Below are 20,554 nucleotides of genomic sequence, written 5' to 3'. Positions count from 1 at the left end.
TAGGGTGTAGAATAGGAATTGTTGACTCGGGCCCAAACTGGGTCCAAAGTGCTCCAGTTATTGCTGGTCACGCAACTCCCATCTTCCTTGACCACTGTGTGCCACCGGAGACACCTCGCAGGGTTCCTGTGAGGATAAGATGGGGCACGTAAACTCGGTCCCGGTATTCAGCCCTGAGCTCCTTGGACACAGGGCCACTACAGATGTCGTATTTTTTTCTTGTGTGTTCCTGATCATTTGTGCCCATGACACTATGAGGGTGGTTATACATAAGCCCATTTTCAAGGCTGTTTACACCTGCAAATGTTTCAGGGTGGACATACAGTTTTGCTTCCAATGCGTATCATGTAGCTTCCTGCTGAAAAACTGCAACCTCTTATACCACACATGTTCCAAAGTTGGTGTTTTTGTCCTGCTTTTGTTACGCTGCAGTGCAAAAGGGGCCCTCTGGACTGCAATAATGCAAAAACATCTCATAAGCTTTGCAGGACAACTAATAAGGCAGAATGATGTGTGAACAGTCTAGTATAATTCCACCATTAATGTACCTTTGTTGCAACAATGACCTTAATTGGGAAGAAGTGCATTGGAGGGGAGGAACGTTCCCCCCCCCTACCCCTCATGACAAGCTGCAATGATTACTTGTCCCAGATCTCCAAGCCTAGTAATTTCCAAGCTGTGTAGCATGAGAGAGTGTGGGCATCTTGCAGGGTACCATGAAGAAAACGTGAATGAAATAATTTTATAAGCTTTTTGTGAGCTTCCAGTGCACTCACCCATAGACAAGGCTCCCTGATAATGCACAAAACAGGAGAGTGTGTGCAAAACAGCTTTCCCCCCTTTTTCTTTGGGGGTAGCCTTTATGCCTGAGGAGTGGCAGGTGGGCTGTTGTTGTTTTTTTTAAATGCTTTATGTGGCACTGTGGGTTAAACCACAGAGCCTAGGACTTGCCGATCAGAAGGTCGGCGGTTCGAATCCCCATGACGGGGTTTGCTCTTGTTGCTCAGTCCCTGCTCCTGCCAACCTAGCAGTTCAAAAGCACGTCAAAGTGCAAGTAGATAAATAGGTACCGCTCTGGTGGGAAGGTAAACGGCGTTTCCATGCGCTGCTCTGGTTCGCCAGAAGCGGCTTAGTCCTGCTGGCCACATGACCCGGAAGCTGTACACCGGCTCCCTTGGCCAATAAAGTGAGATGAGCACCGCAACCCCAGAGTCGGCCATGACTGGACCTAATGGTCAGGGGTCCCTTTACCTTTACCTTATACAGAAATAAAAGTTTCCTCACACTTCTAAAGAGTAAACCTTGAGTATAAGGGTTGAAGTGTGTCTTCCACTTTAATTCAGAAAGGTAGAAGAAGGTGGGAGCATATATCAGCTACCAGAAAGGCTGGAGGCCTCCTATCCTAGTTGGATCCCACTTCACAAAGACCTGTTGTCATGTGGGAGCAGTGTGGTGGCCTTGCCCTAGGAAATCCACCCAGCCTCAGAACGTGGTTGGGTTAGAGGGCCGCTTGTGCCTCCTCCTCTGTTTGCTTTCCGTTTCTGACTCAAAGCAGCTCAGTGGCTCTGTAACTTTCCTCAGACAGTTCTGCACTGACCTATTGGGATATAAAAGTCCTCAGAATTCCACCCCGAGTATCATTATCTCTTGGAGGGATAGGTGCTGATGCAAAATGAGAATACTGCATAAAGGGTTGCTTCATCTCCATTCACTATTCCTCCGTTGGCTGCTGTGTAGCCAGTTTCTTACAGACAGCTTTCTCTTGTGGTTTGGTCTCTTCCTCTTTCAGCTCCGTTCTCCATGCTGCTATTAAAGGCTGTGGGGGAAAGGGCAGGTGTTCAGGCTAGGGATGTTAAATCCACACCCCTCACAATTTCACAGATGAAAACACGGATAAATGTACTCATAAAAAACAGGACCAGCCCAATACATTTCAGTGCCTGAGGCAAAGAAGGGTAGTTCTCCACAAAACGATTGGACAGAATAGCACCTGGACACCTTTATTTATCAGGCTCATTTATATACTGTTCTTGGCATAGAAAATCTGAGGATGCTTTAGAAATTTTGTGGTTTTTTTTAAAGAAAAAAGGTGGGAATCTGGGCCAGCCTACCCTACCTCATTGGGCTGTTGTGAGGAAAAATGAGGATAAAAACTACAAGCCCCCTCGAGTTCCTTGGAAAGGGTACAAAAGGTGGGATAGAAAAGTGAAAATGAATGAAAATAAAATAAACACTAGGCTGTGTGCAGCCCATACATATCACCCCACCAGAAGGGAAAGGCTTGTAAGGTCACATCCATACTATGCAATTTTAAAGCAGTATTATACCACTTCAACGGCCGTGGCTTCTCCCCAAAGCATACTGGAAACTCTAGTTGTTAAGGGTGCCAAGATTTGTTAGGGAAGAGAACCATAACACATGGAGGTTCCCAGAAATCTTTGGGGGCAGCCATGACAGTTTGTTTACTATTAAATTAAATCCCACCTTTTCTCCTAAGAGTTCAAGCTGGCATACACACTTCTCTCTGTCAATTTTATCCTTGCAACTACCTTGGCTGATAGACTGGTGGCAGCAAATTCCATGCACGTCAGGCATTCTTGCTCCAGCCTTCATTCCTGCAAGTTGCTTCCTGGAAGCCATGCTGTTGCCTAGGTTTTGGTTATTGCTTCCCACCTGGGGGCCAATAAGTCCTGATTCCCCACTCACCTCTGTGGCACTAGCGTATGGCCGGACAGTATCCTCACGGACCTGGGAGATGTTGCGCAGAGATGGCATACTGTGGACAGCATGGGTCCCTGGGATCTTGGCAACATTCATGTGCGACATGATGCGGGAAGGCTTGATAGCAGAGAGGCTGAGAAACAGACATCTACAGTTCCACACCAGTTTGCAAATTTGCTTATTTATTTTACAAAACATTCCTGTGGAAATTCAGCAGCATTTTCCTGCCTATTTCCCCTAACACTCAACATTTCTACATGTAATTCTGCCTAACCCACACATTTTCCCAGAATGCTGCTGTCTAATGTGGTTCATTTTCTGCATGTGCTTTCCACTGGTGTATATGCTGTTTCTACGCAAGCTTTTCTCTCTAGAACATGTATTTTTGGCTGGAGAACTACACTGCAGAATTGAAAGAAGCGTGAATTTTGAAGAGTGGCTGCGCTTTGGTTCATGCACTGTTTCAGAAAGTGCAAGAAGAAGAAGAAGAAGAAGAGTTTGGATTTGATATCCCGCCTTTCACTCCCTTTAAGGAGTCTCAAAGCGGCTAAGCATCTCCTTTCCCTTCCTCCCCCACAACAAACACTCTGTGAGGTGAGTGGGGCTGAGAGACTTCAGAGGAGTGTGACTGGCCCAAGGTCACCCAGCAGCTGCATGTGGAGGAGCGGAGACGCGAACCTGGTTCCCCAGATTACGAGACTACCACTCTTAACCACTACACCACACTGGCAAGTTTCAAGGTTGTTCTGAGGCAGCACTGGAGCCCATCTAGGCTTGTAAAAATAAAACCCATGTGCTGGAAGGAGTGTGGTGATGTGACTTCCTTTTTCCACACAGCAGTATGAGAGTTCTGGGATGAGACATTTGAATCACGTGTACATCTTTGGAGCAGGCCCTTGCACTCCTCATTAGACATTAATATGCATAAGGAGCCAATCTGCATTTTATTAACAGCAGCCAGGCTTGTAATGTTTGGGAAGTGGCCATTTCAGATCAAGGCAGAATTTTGGCAACATGTGGCTCCCCCCCGCCTTTTTTTTTTGCATGTGGTAATAAAGGAGAGAGACCTTTCCTTCCTCTTTCATCTCAGGAATGCCTGTGGATACGATTGTGTAGACTGATAACATCCACGCTAAGCAGAGGAAGAGAGTTTCACCCAACATTGGGGGTTTCCCATCATGGGCGCCATGACGTTTGTTGAGGCCTCCCACCGCTGCCACGAGGCTCAACAAGGGCTGTTACTGCAGGGCCTGGCCCCTCCAGATTGGAGGGGCTCATCCCAACAAACTTTGCAGGGGCTGAATACATCTCAGCCCTATAGAATTGGTGCCTATGATGTTAAGCTTATATTGGGGATTGGCATATGACCTATGATTGCTGTAGACTGGATAGACTGGAATTATTTTCTTTGGTAAGACTATTTCCTTGGATATTAGAATCATAGAGTTGGAAGGCATCGTCAAGGCTCATATAGTCCAACCCCCTTGTTATGTATACAAATTAGAAATTTAATGGTGGGGGAAGAAAGTGTGGATTCCACAGTTTTGTCTTCCTGTGCTATTTGAATCAAGTTTCCTCTTCCATTCCTATCAGGCAGCTATCTATATTGTATTGCTTCCTTTCACTAAGTAGCTCTGCCTGCTTGTCATTTTACAAGAACGTAACAGGAGGTGGCGGGACGTGGGTGGCGCTGTGGGTTAAACCACTGAGCCTCTTGGGCTTGCAGATCAGAAGGTCGGCAGTTCGAGTTGCCGCAACAGGGTGAGCTCCCGTTGCTCGGTCCCTGCTCCTGCCAACCTAGCAGTTTGAAAGCACGTCAAAGTGCAAGTAGATAAATAGGTACCGCTCCGGCGGGAAGGTAAACGGCGTTTCCGTGCGCTGCTCTGGTTCGCCAGAAGCGGCTTAGTCATGCTGGCCACATGACCCGGAAGCTGTACACCGGCTGCCTCGGCCAATAAAGCGAGATGAGCGCCGCAACCCCAGAGTTGGCCATGACTGGACCTAACGGTCAGGGGTCCCTTTAACTTTACCTTTACCAACAGGCAGTGGCACCCCCCCCCCAACCCTCATAGATCTCATCCCCTTTCTTACCTGCTGCCCTCCGGGCTGGTAGGTTTGAACACCTTGCTCTCTACATAGAGAGTGCGGAGAAGCTGATTGGCCTCGATGCGTGCGATGCTTCTGTTCAGGAGATTCAAGGTGGCTTGCAGCACATCATTGCGCCTTAAGTGGAACATCACGTCAAAGTGGCCATCCTCATCCTCATCAGATGGGCGTTCCTGTGGGAGTGAAGAGGAAGAACGCGGCTGCAAAACCCTCTTAGATTTCCACCATATTTGTTTCCCACACTTCAAATAAAATGCAAAGTTTGAAGTGGGCAAGTTTGTGATCCCAGTTTGCCCAGCCCAAATGCTTACAGGAAGCAGACAGTTAAGGTTAGCTTATAGAATTGTAGCCAACCCCTTGCTCAATGCAGGACCTACAAAGAAGGAGATTAGCAAGAGTTTGGTTTTTAATAGCTTGATCCTGTTCGCAGAATGGAAGATGGCAGGATCTTCTCTATGGAAAGATGGTTTCAGGCACAGACCTGTTGGCAAACCAACTCTGTGTTACAAAGATTTCTGCAAATGTGACATGAAGGCTGGAAACATCACCACCACCGTGTGGGAATCACTTGCAGACGACCACAGTGCCTGCAGAAGAGACAGGTTGTGCATCCTTAGCAGTGTCCAGAGAAGGAATGACTGCTGGGAGGAGCACAGAGAGAAGAGATGCCATGGTGCACCTGAAAATGTGATGAAAATGATATGTAAATGGTATGTAACACCAGTGAAATTAGCTAAAATGTATAAAGTAAGTAATAAATGTTGGAAGTGTAAAGAAAAAGAAGGAACATTTTACCATATGTGGTGGGAGTGTAAAAAAGTGAAATGCTTTTGGGAAATGATACATAATGAGTTTTAAAAAATGTTGAAATATACATTCGTTAAAAAACCAGAAGCATTTCTATTAGGAATAATAGGAAATGAAATTAATAAAAAAGAATGGAAATTGTTTTTGTACGCAGTAACAGCAGCAAGAATTTTGTTGGCTCAAAAATGGAAACAAGAAGAATTGCCTACGATGGAAGAATGGAGAATGAAATTAATGGACTACGCAGAACTTGATAAATTAACAGGGAGGATCCGGAACCGACGAGACCAGAAATTCACTGAAGACTGGAATAAATTTACAGATTATATGAAAAGTATATGTGATGATCAGATAATGTTTGTAAGTTTTCAGGAAGCTCTGTGAGAATGTATAATAGAAATATTGTTTAAAAAAATAAGGTAAAATAAGATATTAAGGTAGTGCAATATTAAATTGAGAAATGTGGAAGTGAGTAAAACGGAAAATTACCAGACATGTTGATGGAAGTCCAAAAAGAGGATGTTGGTGATAAATTGGAGGTTTTGTTTGTATAATCTTATATTGGAAAATTAATAAAAATTATATTAAAAAAAAATGCCTGGGTGCACCTGCAGCAGCACAACTGGACACCTTCCTTTGCCCCAGCTGCAACCAAACATGTCTCTCCCATATCAGTCTCCACAGCCACAGCAGGTGCTGTAACTCTCCAGTGGTTTGACTTCACCCCCAAAGGTGCACTCCTCCATTGTCTCCCGAGACAGACAACTCAAATGCAAAGAGATGCAATATTGACCCATAAAAATCAGCCAAAGCTCATAAGGCCAATCAACTTGGATTTTCTTAATGTGGCAAAAGCTCTCAAAACCCTCCCAACAGTGTCCCTATATTCCCAGACACTCACCAGCAGCACTTCCTTGAGGCCCTGGGCAGTGTGCCTGAGGATTCTTTCAGCATTCAGCCGCAGCTGATGCTCCTCTTCAAGGGCCTTTGATTGGCTTTCCTCTTCACTGCTTTTCCGTTGCATCTCCTGCCTCTGCAGAGTCAGCTCCTCTCTGAGTGGGGCAGGAGATAGAAACCAGGAATAGAAACAAGACAGTTAGTCGACAACCAGCAGCGCCTAACCATGAAAGAAGCTTGGGCAATTAGTTCAGTGAAAAAACTGACTCTTGAGAGAGGGAAAGAGAGGGAGATGCCTGTACTTACTTTAGCGCCACGTTCTGCTGCTCCAGCACCTCATTGGTCTCCTGTGTTTGGGCCATGACCTTCTTCATCTCCATGTACTCTTCCACCTGCGCCTGCAGCTCCTTGCACTTGTTGGTGAGCATCCAGATCATCTGTGTACCAAATATGCACATGTGATAATACCTGTCACACACACAGCTGGTCAGCAGCCTGCATTCTGCCTTCAGCTGGGTGTGGAAAGGCTCAGCACCATTTGAATATAATATAGTAACTAATATCAGCTTTCCCACGACCTGATGCCCTTCTGGTAATGTTGGACTCCAACTCCCATCATCCCCAGCCAGCAAGAGCAAAGTTGGGGATGATGGGAGTTGGAGTCTAGTAACATGGGAGGCACAAGGTTGGGATGTTAGAGGCAGCCCTGTTTAGGGAAGCTTTTAATGTTTAATAGGTTATTGTATTTTAGTATTTTGTTGGAAGCCGCCCAGAGTAGCTGGGGGGACCCAGTCAGATGGGCGGGGTATAAATAATAAATAAATATTATTATTACTATTATTTTTTATCATTTTATTTTATTAAATATCTTTATTATGCCCTTTGCTTAGACACCTGGGCCTATTAGCTGGGTGGATTTACTCAAGTGGTGCACAAAAGCATCAGCCCTGGATCATGTCACTGGCTCTTGTTATCCTGATGAGCAGAAAATGCAACATGGGAGTCAGCTGCTGTTTCATTTTCATGGGTAGTCAATGTAGGGTCCTTCAGATGTTTTGGACTACAGTTCCCATCATCCCTGACCATTGACCATGGTGGTTGAGGCTGATGGGAATTGTACAGAGGTGTCCTGGTCCAAGGCTGCCCAATCAGCATGAAAGGGGAACTTTCTAACCACTGAAATTAAGTATTCTCACCCTTTGTGCTGATTGGAGCCACTGAGGATGGACCACCAGGGTCACTGTGGAGAAGGTATGCAGGAAGGACACAAAGGAGGAGGAGTTTGGCATGCTCCAAAGCTAAGCATTTAGCAACACTGAAAACAAAAGGAGCTTCGGTTTCAAGAGAATGGTGTGCAAGTTCTGTTACGTACAATGGAACTTCAGGGAAAGCACAACTTCATTCACTCCAAAAGTACAGGTGAAACTCAAAAAATTAGAATATTGTAGAAAAGTTCCTTTATTTCACTAATTCAACTTGAGAGGTGAAACTAATATATGAGATAGACTCGTGACATGCAAAGCGAGATATGCCAAGCCTTGATTTGTTATCATTGCGATGATCATGGCGTACAGCTGATGAAAACCCCAAATTAACCATCTCAGAAAATTAGAATATTCAAGGAAATCAGCAAAACAAGGATTGCAAAATAGAGCAATACTGGACCTCTGAGAAGTGGAAGCATATCTCGCTTTGCATGTCATGAGTCGATCTCATATATTAGTTTCACCTTTGAAGTTGAATTACTGAAATAAAGGAACTTTTCCACGATATTATAATTTTTCGAGTTTCACCTGTAGCTACTGGAGCACTCCAAATAATTTGTCCAGGTACATGATCAGAATACAGTAGATCTAGCTGGAAGGCAGTGCATGGAGGTTCTCATTGATAGTTATTACAGTGGTACCTCGGGTTACATACGCTTCAGGTTACAGACTCCGTTAACCCATAAATATTGCTTCAGGTTAAGAACTTTGCTTCAGGATGAGAACAGAAGTTGTGCTCCGGCGGTGCGGCAGTAGCAGGAGGCCCCATTAGCTAAAGTGGTGCTTCAGGTTAAGAACAGTTTCAGGTTAAGTATGGACCTCTGGAACAAATTAAGTACTTAACCCGAGGTACCACTGTATTATTGTTGTAAGAAAGTAAGAGTCTGCAGGATCAGGCCAATGGCCCATCTGTTCCAGCATTCTGTTCTCACAGTGGCCAAGACAGGTGACCTAAAAGGAAACCAGAAAGCAGGACCTGAGCACAAGAGCAACTTTCCCCTCCTGAGCTTTCCAGCAACTGGCATTGAGAAGCATCACTGCCTCAAACTGTAGAAGCAGAGTGTGGCCATCCTGGCTAGAAGCCATCAATAGCCTTCTCCTCCCCCACGAATTTGTCCAGTTCTTTTTTAAAACCATCCATGTTGGCGACCATCACTGCCTCCCGTGGAAGCAAGCTCCATAGTTTAGCCAAATGCCACATGAAGAAGTGGACTGTATCTTTTAAAGAGGATGGTATAATCTTAGAAGTGGATGCAGCTGTGAAGTTGTGTGGTTGTGACTACTTTGAAGTGAACTTCATGCACTTCTGAATTACCCACTGTGTTATTGGAGTCGGAGTCTAACAGCATTCAGAAAATACCATGCAGGCCACCCCAAGCATAAATTTGTGGCCCAGCCCTACACTTTTGCAAAGGACAATTCTTACCTTCTGGTTGCTGAGGCTGTTCTGTGCCATCTTTGTCTCGTTTTCCTCCAGCAGCTCCAGCTGCTTCAGAGCTTCTGAGTGAGCTTCCTTGAGCCGTTCGTTCTCTTGGAGGAGCTGGAGGCTCTGCTCAGTTATCTTGGTCAGCTGGAAGCTGATGGTGACATTCTCCCGGATGGTGCGCTTAGTGGTCTCTGCCATCTGGCTGTGGGCCACCTTGCGGAACTCAGCGGCCACCGTATTCACACGGTGCATCATCTCCTTCTTTAACCTGAGAGAGAGAGAGAGAAAGGAAGAAGAGGAGTTTGGTTTTGATATCCCGCTTTATCACTACCCTAAGGAGTCTCAAAGCGGCTAACAATCTCCTTTCCCTTCCTCCCCCACAACAAACACTCTGTGAGGTGAGTGGGGCTGAGAGACTTCAGAGAAGTGTGACCAGCCCAAGGTCACCCAGCAGCTGCATGTGGAGGAGCGGGGAAGCGAACCCAGTTCGCCAGATTATGAGTCCACCGCTCTTAACCACACTGGCTCACTATACCAACATGGTGCTGGCAGTAGGCACAGCTCCTGGCCTTGCAGCTGGGAGGTGGCAAAGGCAGATTGGCCAGTGTCTGAGCCACCTTGGTCCAGTAGGAAGCCCTCTGGAAAGCACCCAAGGATTATCTATCCTACTGCCCCAGGCAACATGTGCCATTTCATGTTATTTGTAATTTCAGTTACACCATAAGGCTGCTGGATCAGGCCAAAGGCCCAACTCATCCAACATCCTATCCTCACAATGGCAAACCAGGTGCCTGTTTTCAGGCTTTTCTGCATTACAGGATTCAAGGAATTTGCAATCCAGGAAATGACAAAATATACATTTTTAAAATCACACTGTTGTCCTATAATAGAGGTGGGTAACCTTTCAACAGCTATGGCCATTCCTGGACCATTAAAGACTTGCCACCGTAGTTCATGCACCGGTTACTTCAAGACTGGAATTCTGCACTGTGCTCTATGTGGGGCTTCCCTCACACTCAATCTGGAAGCTGCAGTTAGTGCAGAATGTTGCAGCACAGTTGCTGACGGGAGTGAGGCCTTGTCAGCATATAACAGCCGTGCTCAGAGGTCTGCACTGATTGTGAATTTGCTACCAGGTCAAGTTCAAAGTGCTACATAAAGCAGAATTGCCCTATCCCACATATGCCCACTTGACCACTTTAATAAGCAGAATTGGCACTACTACAAGTGCCACATAATACCTGTTCTGCATTTGTAAGAAATCGATCACTTAGTGTGGCAGCACCTACACTTTGGAACTCCCTGCCTCTTGAGATTAAGCAGGCGCCTTCAATGTACTCTTTTCGACCTCTGCTAAAAACATTCCTGTTTCAACAACCCTATCCAGATGCTTAGAATGGAGAGGTAATTTTAATCTGTTCTGGTAATTTAACTTTCATATGTTTGAAAGTAGGGTTGCACATTTTTCTTGATTTTACTGCTTTTTTTTTTTTTGTAAACCACTTTGAGGTTTGTCTGGGTTTTTGTTTGTTTTTTACAACCGGTGAAATAAATAAATGAGAAACAAAAAGAGAGGTTGCCTTCACCAAGCCAGCTATCGCCTGCTCTGACAGGCACTGGCTCTCCAGGTCTCTCACACCACTTGATATTTAGTCCCTTTCCATATACTGAATCTTGGTTACATTAGAACCCCTGATCTTATACCTCTAATATGCTTAAGACTAACACAGGAACACCACAGGGATGCGTACTCAGTCCGCTCCTTTATATTCTCTACACGTACGATTGTGTCGCTGCTCACCCTAGTAATAGGGTTGTCAAATTTGCAGATGACACAACCGTGATTGGGCTCATCCCTGAAAGGGAGGGTGAAACGCACTATAGAGATGAGGTGGAGCGGCTGACAGAGTGGTGCAGAGGTAACAACTTGCTCATAAATACAAGGAAGACAAAGGAGCTTGTGGTGGACTTCAGGAGACAGAAGAGCAATATCCAGCCACTTTTCATTGATGGGGTCTGTGTGGAGAGGGTAACAACGTTCAGATTTTTGGGCATTGAATTACAAGAGGATCTGTCCTGGAGTGTCAACACAAGGGGGCTTGTGAAGAAGGCGCAGCAGAGACTGTACTTTTTGAGAATTCTAAGGAAAAACCATCTTCCGCAGAAACTGCTGCTTGCCTTCTATCACTGTGCCATTGAGAGCGTGCTCTCTTATGGCTTATGTGTGTGGTACGGAAGCTGTACTACCCAGGACAGGATGGGGTTGTGCAGAGTTGTCAAGGCAGCAGAGAGCATTGTTGGCTGCCCACTCTCCACCTTAGAGCAGATTTATGCCACAAGGTGTCATAGGAGGGCACTGGACATAGTAAAAGATCCATCGCATCCTGGTCACTGTCTCTTTGAGCTCCTGCCGTCGGGACGGAGATACAGGACAATGAAGACAAGAACGAGCCGTCTTAAGAACAGCTTCTTCTCCAGAGCGATCTCGGCCCTGAATGGGAAGCCTGGACTTTGAAAGTCATCTAATCTTCCTTGCTGTACTATACTGTATTGTTTTAATTAGTGTTTTTATGGAGCAGTCAAGTAATTTCGTTGTCCCCGAGAGGGGGTAATGACAATAAAGATATTATTATTATTATTATTATTATTATTATTATTATTATTATTATTATTATTAATCTGTAGTTTCACAGTGGGGATGTCTGGGTTTGGATAGGCAGGCCATCTCAGCAGAGCATGTCTCCACCCCTGGGCCCGCCATTTTGCCTGTAGCTCTTCCCCTCACTACTCTGCCATTGTATTGCTACTAGCTCCAGTTGGCTGAACCATGAGGTCATTGCAAATAAATAAATAAATAAATAAGAAAGAACAAGAACAATACAGGTCTGCAAAGCCTGTAGTCTGCATGTGTTCCATCCTACTGAACACCTGACACAATGGCGCCCTTGGTCAATCCCAGCCTTCACCAACATGGTGTCTCCCAGATGTTTCAGACTACAATTTACGTCAGCCCCAGCCAGCTGATGGGAGTTGTAGTTCAAAGCATCTGGGGGGCACTAGGTTGGCGAAGGCTGGTCACCCCCATCCCACAGCACACACCTCTCTTTATCAATCACAGCTTTCCTCTCCAGGTTATAGATGTAATCCTTGTGGTCTTCTTCTTGCTTCTTCAGTTGCGCCTCGAGTTCGGCAAACTTCGACATGATCTCATCTTTGTGGATCCTAAAATCCTCCAGGGCAGCCAGCTTGCCACCTAGCGACCAGAAATTCTGACTTTAGGCAACCCCCTTAGGCCCCAGTCATCATACTAGGGTATGAGCATAGCCAGCTCAATATATTTTGTTACCTGAAATGAACAAGGAAACAGTGCCCATCCCTGTAACCTGTTATGCAGAGGTAGGCTGCCCCTGAACCGGGGGCTCCGTCTCTTTCCCTTTGGTTTTCTAAGTACAGAGCCCAGCCAGGCAACCAAGTGATCAACTTGGCTGCTCATCTGAGGCAGCCTCCATGTGCCAGGATGGTACTCGTTTGCCCACCCCTCGTTTGCCCAAGTGACCTCACCTCAGGAGTGCCATGGAGAACTTTGTGCCCTCACCCAGGTTTTGCACCTGGCCTGACCGCCTGACTCACCAGGACAGCAGCCACCCATCCTCACACCCCTCTCAGCCTGTTTGGGATTTAACTCCTTCCTTGTGCCCAGTTGCTAAAAGGAGGTATCAGTAGGGGCAAGAAAGAGAGGTGCAGCCACGTCCTTCTCCTTGGTGCCGTCCCCTGGAGCACTTCTGAGGTCTCTGCAAGGCAGGGAGGCAGGTGGGGCCCCAAATCCAAACCTGCTGCCCCTCCCCTCTCTGCCGCTGAAGCAACTGCCTCATCAAGGCTCCTGGTAGTGCCAACCTAGGTGGGGGTTTGATAGGAGACACACATCTTCTTGCACACGGGTGGTGCTTTTCTGACTACATAAAGGTAAAGGTACCCCTGCCTGTTCGGGCCAGTCTTGCCAGACTCTAGGGTTGTGCGCTCATCTCACTCTATAGGCCGGGACCCAGCGCTGTCCGCAGACACTTCCGGGTCACGTGGCCAGAGTGACAAGCTGCATCTGGCGAGCCAGAGCCGCACACGGAAACGCCGTTTACCTTCCCGCTGGTAAGCGGTCCTTATTTATCTACTTGCACCCGAAGGTGCTTTCGAACTGCTAGGTTGGCAGGCGCTGGGACTGAACGACGGGAGCGCACCCCGCCGCGGGGATTCGAACTGCCGACCTTTCGATCAGCAAGTCCTAGGCACTGAGGCTTTAACCCACAGCGCCACCCGCGTCCCTTCTGACTACATAGCCAATGGCATTTGCAGCCTGGATTGTGGAATTATGTACACATAGATTAGGAACAACAGAAGTACATGCTCTGATTTTACCTTCAGCATGCTTCAGAAGCTTGGTGTTATTTTCAGTTAACTGAAAATAGAGTTTAAAGTGCTGCAGATCCAAGGCAGGCACTGTCCTGGAAAGCAACTGAAAGAAATTCCTTTCTAGTGTGCTCTACACAGGCACACTCCGCCTGTGGAGCTAAGCAGAGGAGCCTAAACCTCCTTCCCCTTTGCTTTTTCCAAAAAGCGGCCTGGCAGCCTTACTGAGGTTCATATTCTCAGAAGTCAGCTGATCCTTGGTCTCCTGGAACTCGTGCCTCAGCTGGCCTAGCTGGGCCTCAAAGGCGTCCTTCTCCGTGTCTTTGGCTTGCTGGAGTAACTGGAGCTGCTCCGTCAACTCTGCAATCTCGTCGACCCGCTGGTTGAGCGTCTTCTTCAGAAAGGACACAATCTCCTTGTTGTCATGGAGCATCTTCTCGTATTCATTGCGGAAGATCTCCTCGCTCACCTGCATCTCGTCCCATTTCTTCTGGTACCTAAGCAAAAGAAGATCAGTCAAGAGGCAGGAACCCAGAACCCATTCCAAGTGCAGCGGGTTGTAACCCACTAACTTGACACCCACGAGCAGAGCCATTGAGATGAATGGGCTTAAGGTGGCCATGGCCCATTCATTACGATGGGTGCACTCCAAGTAGGGTTCACATTGGGCACCACCTTAGCATGCAGGAATCCAGCCTCTGCTCCAGTTGTGTGTGGGGGGGGGGTGCTCCTTCTGCACAGTGGGGCCCCAGGTAGAGTTGGATCAGTCGGTAGAGCATGAGACTCTTAAATCTCAGGGTCATCGGGTCAAGCCCCACATTGGGCAAAAAGATTCCTGCATTGCAGGGGGTTGGACTAGATGACCCTTGTGGTCTCTTCCAGCTCTCTGATTCTTTGATACTTCAGCCCCCAAATCCTACCCTGATGGTACCCCTGGCTACCAAGAAAGGGGATGCTTTCTGTATGCCCCATCTAAGGAGCAAATGCATAGCAAAGATTTGTGGAAGTCGGGGTCTATGCGCTGTTCCAGCTGCCCTTCCCTATAGACCTCAAAGAATACAGTGTTCACACACACACACACACACACACTTTACCCACCGGGCTAGTCGCCCCTCCAGATCTCGGATCTGAATCAAGTAAAACTCCCGGCTGTGCTCAGGTACGATAGCATCATCCAGTTCTGGTTCCTTGGCAGCCTCTTCCTTCTTGCGCCCTCCTCCTCCTCCTCCTTTCTTCTTGGGCGCCATTGGGGTTGCCGAGGTTTTCTCTTGCTGAGAGCGGGAGATTCAGGGATGGTGAGGTCGAAAGAGAATGCCGAGAATGCCGCCAGGGCCCTTTCAGAGGCAGAATGGTTGTGCTGTCACTAGGGTGGAGGAGATGTACATAGCAACAGTGGGAAGGGGGGCGTGCCCATCTGGAATGAAACCTTAAAGGGCCAGGAAACCTCCCTCAAAGACACCACAAGCAGTTTCCTTTTGTTTAGAAGGGATAGTTTGGGAAACAGCCGTACCAGAATAATTAACCAATACAGTGGTACCTTGGGTTAAGAACTTAATTTGTTCCGGAGGTCCATTCTTAACCTGAAACCACTTTAGCTAATAGGGCCTCCTGCTGCTGCTGCTCCGCCGCTGCACAATTTCTGTTCTCATCCTGAAGCAAAGTTCTTAACCTGAAGCACTATTTATGGGTTAGCAGAGTCTGTAACCTGAAGCGTCTGTAACCTGAAGTGTATGTAACCTGAGGTACCACTGTATACGCAAATGGATCCAGATAAAATCCACACTACACCTATAATCTATAATCTAATCTATAACTACTATAGAGTACAGTGGTACCTCGGGTTAAGTACTTAATTTGTTCCGGAGGTCCGTTCTTAACCTGAAACTGTTCTTAACCTGAAGCACCACTTTAGCTAATGGGGCCTCCGGCTGCTGTCGCCACGCCACCACTGTGCGATTTCTGTTCTCATCCTGAAGCAAAGTTCTTAACCCAAGGTAATACTTCTGGGTTAGCGGAGTCTGTAACCTGAAACGTATGTAACCCGAGGTACCACTGTAAACTGAAACTGACACGGGGACAAATAGAAGAAGACACCTTCACCCCGGTATGGCTCCCCTTTATCACATACACAGCCCAACAAGACAATGACAAGTATCCACCAACAGCATACAAATCAATATGGCTAACCTGATCCAAAACACCCACCCACCCCACTCACACATGAAAACAAAGACCACCACAGCCAACCACAACTGAACAGCCACACCCGAGGCCAACCCCAACCTCTCTCACCACCAAAGGAACACAAGTGAACAGCAGAGAACCTGCACAAGCAACGCTGACACAAAACCCCACACATACCTTAAGCAAATTAGAAACATCACATCCCCACCCCTTTTTCTTCCTAATGTAACCCTCAACAAATGAAACTGACCTATGGAAAATGTAACTTCAAAAAAGAGACATTGTGCATAACTTTGTAAACCAAGAAAACTTTAATAAAAATATTAAAGAAAAAACAAAAAAGAAGGGTTCGATTCTCCTTTACTGTGAAGTCTCTGGACAGGGGCCTGGTTCCCACTGTGGGAAGGAATTATCTAATAATAATAATAATAATAATAATAATAATAATAATTTATTTCTATCCCGCCCCCCCCAGCTGAAGCCAGGCTCAGAGCGGCTAACAACAATAAAAGTAACATAGCATTCTAAAATCAATTCATTCTAAAATCAATTCAAAATCAAATTAATGGCAACCATTGGGCTAGAGTTCTGTGAGGATTACTGAAGGAGGGGGTCAGGCTGTGCCCTGGCCAAAGGCCTGGTGGAACAGCTCTGTCTTGCAGGCCCTGCGGAAAGATGTCAAGTCCCGCAGGGCCCTAGTCTCTTGTGACAGAGTGTTCCACCAGATCGGGGCCAGTGCTGAAAAGGCCCTGGCCCTAGTCGAAACCAATCTAACTTCCTTGAGGCTCAGGACCTCCAAAGTGTTGTTATTTGTCGACCTTAAGGTCCCATAGGTTTGAGGGTCCTAGGCCGTATAGGGCTTTAAGGGTCAAAACCAGCACCTTAAACCTGACCTTGTACTTCACTGGGAGCCAGTGCAGCTGGTAAAGCACTGGATGAATGTGATCCCGTAGCAAGGACCCCATAAGGAGCCTTGCCACGGCATTCTGCACCCGCTGGAGTTTCTGGGTCAGTCTCAAGGGCAGCCCCAAGTAGAGAGAGTTACAATAATAAAGCCTGGAGGTGACCGTTTCATGGATCACTGTGGCCAGATCAGGGCGAGAAAGGTAAGGAGCCAACTGCTTAGCTTGGCGGAGATGAAAAAATGCTGCCTTTGTTATAAGAAGAAGGAGGCCCAGCTGCATGCGTCAAGGCCCCAGGTTCACCCTTGCAGTATCTCTGGGCATGGCTGGGCTCATTCAGTGTTGCTCTAGGACATTCTAGGATGTTAAAATGGGGGCCCCCTGTCTACCCTGTGCTGCTGCCACCCACCACCTGGTACTTTCATTTTAAGGCTGTGCAAGTTTCTAGCCACGCGGGCAGCCACAGGTAGAATATAGCCTTCATTATTTGTTATATTGTCCATTATAAACAGAACCTAGGAGATGCTTTCTAAATCCCGTTTGTTCAAGAAAGCAGCCTCCCCTTAGAAGAGGGTTCTGCGGTGGCTGAGTGACTCTTAACACCGTTGTGACTCACAAAGCGGCACTTTTTGCTCTGGTGGCAAGGAAGATTAGGAAGAAATAACTAGACAAAACAGCAGTAAATTTAAATATACTGCATGTAGTCATGGAGGTTTCTCATTTATAGTCCCGCTTGCATTACATGGTCCCATTTGTTCAAGTAGAGGCTTTGTTTTTTTATTTTGATATTGTCTGTGCTTATGGTTTTGTCACAAGACCTATAGAACGCAAAATTTATCACTTTTCTGGCCAGGTATAAAAGCAGCTTCTATTAATCTGACCTAAAAGCACTGACGCAGGATTTGAGCATTGAGCAGAGGCCTCTGTCTATTGCTCCTTCAACTCATGTGGAATTTCATCAATATTTAAAAATAACTAAAATAACCAAGGCAAAATAAGAATGCAAATTTCTTTATGCATTTATTGTAATTCCTCCCCCGCCCCATAACACAGCTACAATTTTCTCATCACAACATCAGTTTTACATGCTAGATTCCTGACCATTAGAACCCACAATGGTTGAAGTACAAATGCTCCGGGTTAGCATGTACCCTAAACATTCAAGGTTGCCAGATTTCCCTCCCGCACAGGGCCTTGTGCTGTTAACACCTGTACAAACTTATATTTAGCTGGTGAAGTCCCCTGCCCTGCCCAGCATGGAGACATGCTGGTGGAGAAAACATCATAGGCCAGACTTCTGTTTGTTGTAAAGGTAAAGGGACCCCTGACCATTAGGTCCAGTCGTGGCCGACTCTAGGGTTGCGGCGCTCATCTTGCTTTATTGGCCGAGGGAGCCGGCATACAGCTTCCGGGTCATGTGACCAGCATGACTAAGCCACTTCTGGCGAACCAGAGCAGCACACGGAAACGCCGTTTACCTTCCCGCTGGAGCGGTACCTATTTATCTACTTGCACTTAGACGTGCTTTCGAACTGCTAGGTAGGCAGGAGCAGGGACCGAGCAACGGGAGCTCACCCCGTCGCGGGGATTCAAACCGCAGACCTTCTGATCAGCAAGTCCTAGCCTCTGTGGTTTAACTCACAGCACCACCTGCGTCCCTCTGTTTGTTGTACAGGGGCTTTAAAGGGCAGAAGAACATTGGCAGAAAAAGTTGGCAATGCTGGGTGATATCCAGCCAAGTCATATTGAGAGGACACCCAATGAAATAAATGAAATTCCTGAAGTCAATGGGTCTACCCTGGTTATGGCCAATGGATATCACCCCATAGCTTTGGAGAGGGGAACAAGAATACAGTGAAGATATGGCTCTGTACATTTAAATAAGAGATCAAATTTAATCTTCAGTTTGATTTACTAGTTTTGCTTTTTTGCAACAAAGAGTTGAGGAAATGGTGTGTCAGAGGAAGCTGACAGTGGAGAGAGAACTGGAACTGAAGAACTCCAGAGTCAACAGGCAGCACACAGTCTTTCAGCCAACGTGGAGGACCTAACTAACCCCATCCCTGCTGGTGGCAGCTGAACAACAGATTACTCAAAACTGGAGAACTTCGGATAATTTACAGTCGGCTGTGAGGAAGCAGGAGGTTTGCACAGCAGCTCTTATGGAAAAGCAAACCCAACAATTAAGAGCACTAAATGGGCCACAAATTGAAAACAACTTCAAAGAAATATGGAACCACAGCGCCATAAAGCTGGAAAGTACCCCCAAGGGTCATCTAGTCTAACCCCATGCAATCCAAGAATGTACAACTAAAGAAACCCTAGTTATCTTAAATGTTTTCAGTTATGCATCCTCCAGCAAGACATGGCGAGCTATGTATAGTGAGGTACATTTGTTTAGCCTTTGTTATCTTACTCTTCTGAGAGAAGTGTCCTTTCTTCTTGATTGTATGGGTGTTTTCTACTTTGCTACACTGTGAAAATTGTTGTTGTTTTAAGTCAAAGAGGCAGTCTTTTTCTCCTAGCTGGCTTAGGGGAAACATTCACTTACTAGCAGCCTTCTGGGGGGGCCAGAGGCAAGAGTGAGTGAAGCATCAGGTATAACTTCTGCCATTTGTACCATAAGCCAGATTCCAACCATGCAAATCTTGAGAGGTTTTCCCATATACACATCCACACCTCTTGCTCCACCCTGGTAAGCAGAGCCACTATATCCCTGCTGAACAACACATTTCACCCAGGGAAGGGACTCAAGGGGTGTGTGGCTTCAGGAGGATGTCAAGGGCCTGATAGAAAGATCTTGAGGGCCAGAGGTTCTCCCCTCCTTTGGTGTTCAATGAAGACACTGTCTCTCTATACCAGCCATGTCCATGGAAATGCCAGGCAGTGCAGAAAACTCCAATCGCTGTGCAGATTATTTATCCAAATTGGACAGTCTTTTTTATATAAAAAAAGTTGGAATGGCCTGTTCTGACAGCAAACATCTGCACAAACCAATCTACATCTCAGCAGGCTACAGAAATTAGGTCTCTTGCAACTGCCGTGTGCGTGTGTTGTGGAGAAAGGAAAACAGCCGAAGGCATCCAGCTGGTGCCAATATCAGCTCCAAACCATTGTATAAGTGAAGGGAGCTTTTGCTGCTAGGAGAGCACAAATATTGCAGCACCCCAAAACTCCACCGTCATCCAAAAAGGGAAATTCCAGAGACATTGGCAGAAAACAAACTGGTCTTTGATGCAAGTTTTGCACATAGTGCATTCGTTTCCCTGTTCAAGACAGCTCAAGCAAACACAGTGTCCTAATACAAGGTGGCGAGTGGGGGAACCAATCCTTGATCTCTCATAGTCTTCTCGCTCATGGGCTGCAGCAGGTACACCTGGGAGGGAAAAAGGAAGAGATGGGTGTTATTAGGACAGAGTAAAACCTACTGATAGAGAGCAGGAAGAAAACACTTTGGCGACCAGGGAGAAGAGTTGGTAGAAGAAGATTGGAGGAAATTTAAAATTTATTTACAGAAGTATTGTAAAATGTATGAATGCTGATGACATTGAAATAAAATGAAGGGGTTCTAGTAATAAGAGATAAAAATTTGAAATTTGGGAGGTAAAATATATTAGGATAAAGTAGTAGGATACGAATTTGCTGAACTAATTGTTAAAAAGGGATATAAAAAAGGGAGGCGCGAGGAAGTCAGGAAAATAAGTTAATTGAAGATGAATAATCAGAAAAGAGTGATTTGTGTTTTTCTTAATTTACTGTTTGTGTGTTAGTTGTTCTTTTTTTTTCTTGTTAAATGTTTGTATTTTATGTATTGTGAAAGTTTGTATTGTTGTGTTTTATATTTT

The 20,554-nt window shown here is 46.2% G+C and overlaps 2 protein-coding genes across 2 annotated transcripts in view; both read right to left on the bottom strand.

The window, feature by feature from the left end:
- Positions 1-1,315: 1,315 nt before the first annotated feature.
- On the bottom strand, positions 1,316-14,959 carry CFAP157 (cilia and flagella associated protein 157). Its single transcript, XM_053373366.1, has 9 exons — positions 14,722-14,959; positions 13,849-14,120; positions 12,322-12,475; positions 9,223-9,490; positions 6,838-6,968; positions 6,536-6,686; positions 4,813-5,000; positions 2,707-2,854; positions 1,316-1,816 (listed from the first exon to the last, which is right to left on the bottom strand). The coding sequence occupies exons 1-9, from the start codon at positions 14,868-14,870 to the stop codon at positions 1,712-1,714; spliced, it is 1,566 nt and encodes a 521-aa protein (XP_053229341.1). The 5' UTR covers positions 14,871-14,959; the 3' UTR covers positions 1,316-1,711.
- A 1,292-nt stretch (positions 14,960-16,251) lies between these two features.
- CERCAM (cerebral endothelial cell adhesion molecule) overlaps positions 16,252-20,554 on the bottom strand; it is a 42,940-nt gene continuing 38,637 nt past the window's right edge. Inside the window, exon 13 of the mRNA XM_053373593.1 lies at positions 16,252-20,085. The gene's annotated coding sequence lies outside the window, so the exon portion shown is untranslated. The remainder of the gene's footprint in view (positions 20,086-20,554) is intronic.

The sequence above is a fragment of the Podarcis raffonei genome, chromosome Z (assembly GCF_027172205.1).
Source record: "Podarcis raffonei isolate rPodRaf1 chromosome Z, rPodRaf1.pri, whole genome shotgun sequence".
Taxonomy (NCBI): domain Eukaryota; kingdom Metazoa; phylum Chordata; class Lepidosauria; order Squamata; family Lacertidae; genus Podarcis; species Podarcis raffonei.
The sequence above is the reverse complement of the archived record's forward strand: the minus strand, read 5'-3'. Positions and strand labels throughout refer to the sequence as shown.

Bases quoted from the DNA above. Each gene is read 5' to 3' on its own strand.
- CFAP157 (XM_053373366.1), bottom strand. From the start codon at position 14,870: ATGGCGCCCAAGAAGAAAGGAGGAGGAGGAGGAGGGCGCAAGAAGGAA. The intron at 5,001-6,535 runs GTGAGTGTCTGG...TCACTCCCACAG, and splicing joins GCCTCAAGGAAGTGCTGCTG to GAACGCCCATCTGATGAGGA. The intron at 2,855-4,812 runs GTAAGAAAGGGG...TCTGTTTCTCAG, and splicing joins ACCAGCCCGGAGGGCAGCAG to CCTCTCTGCTATCAAGCCTT.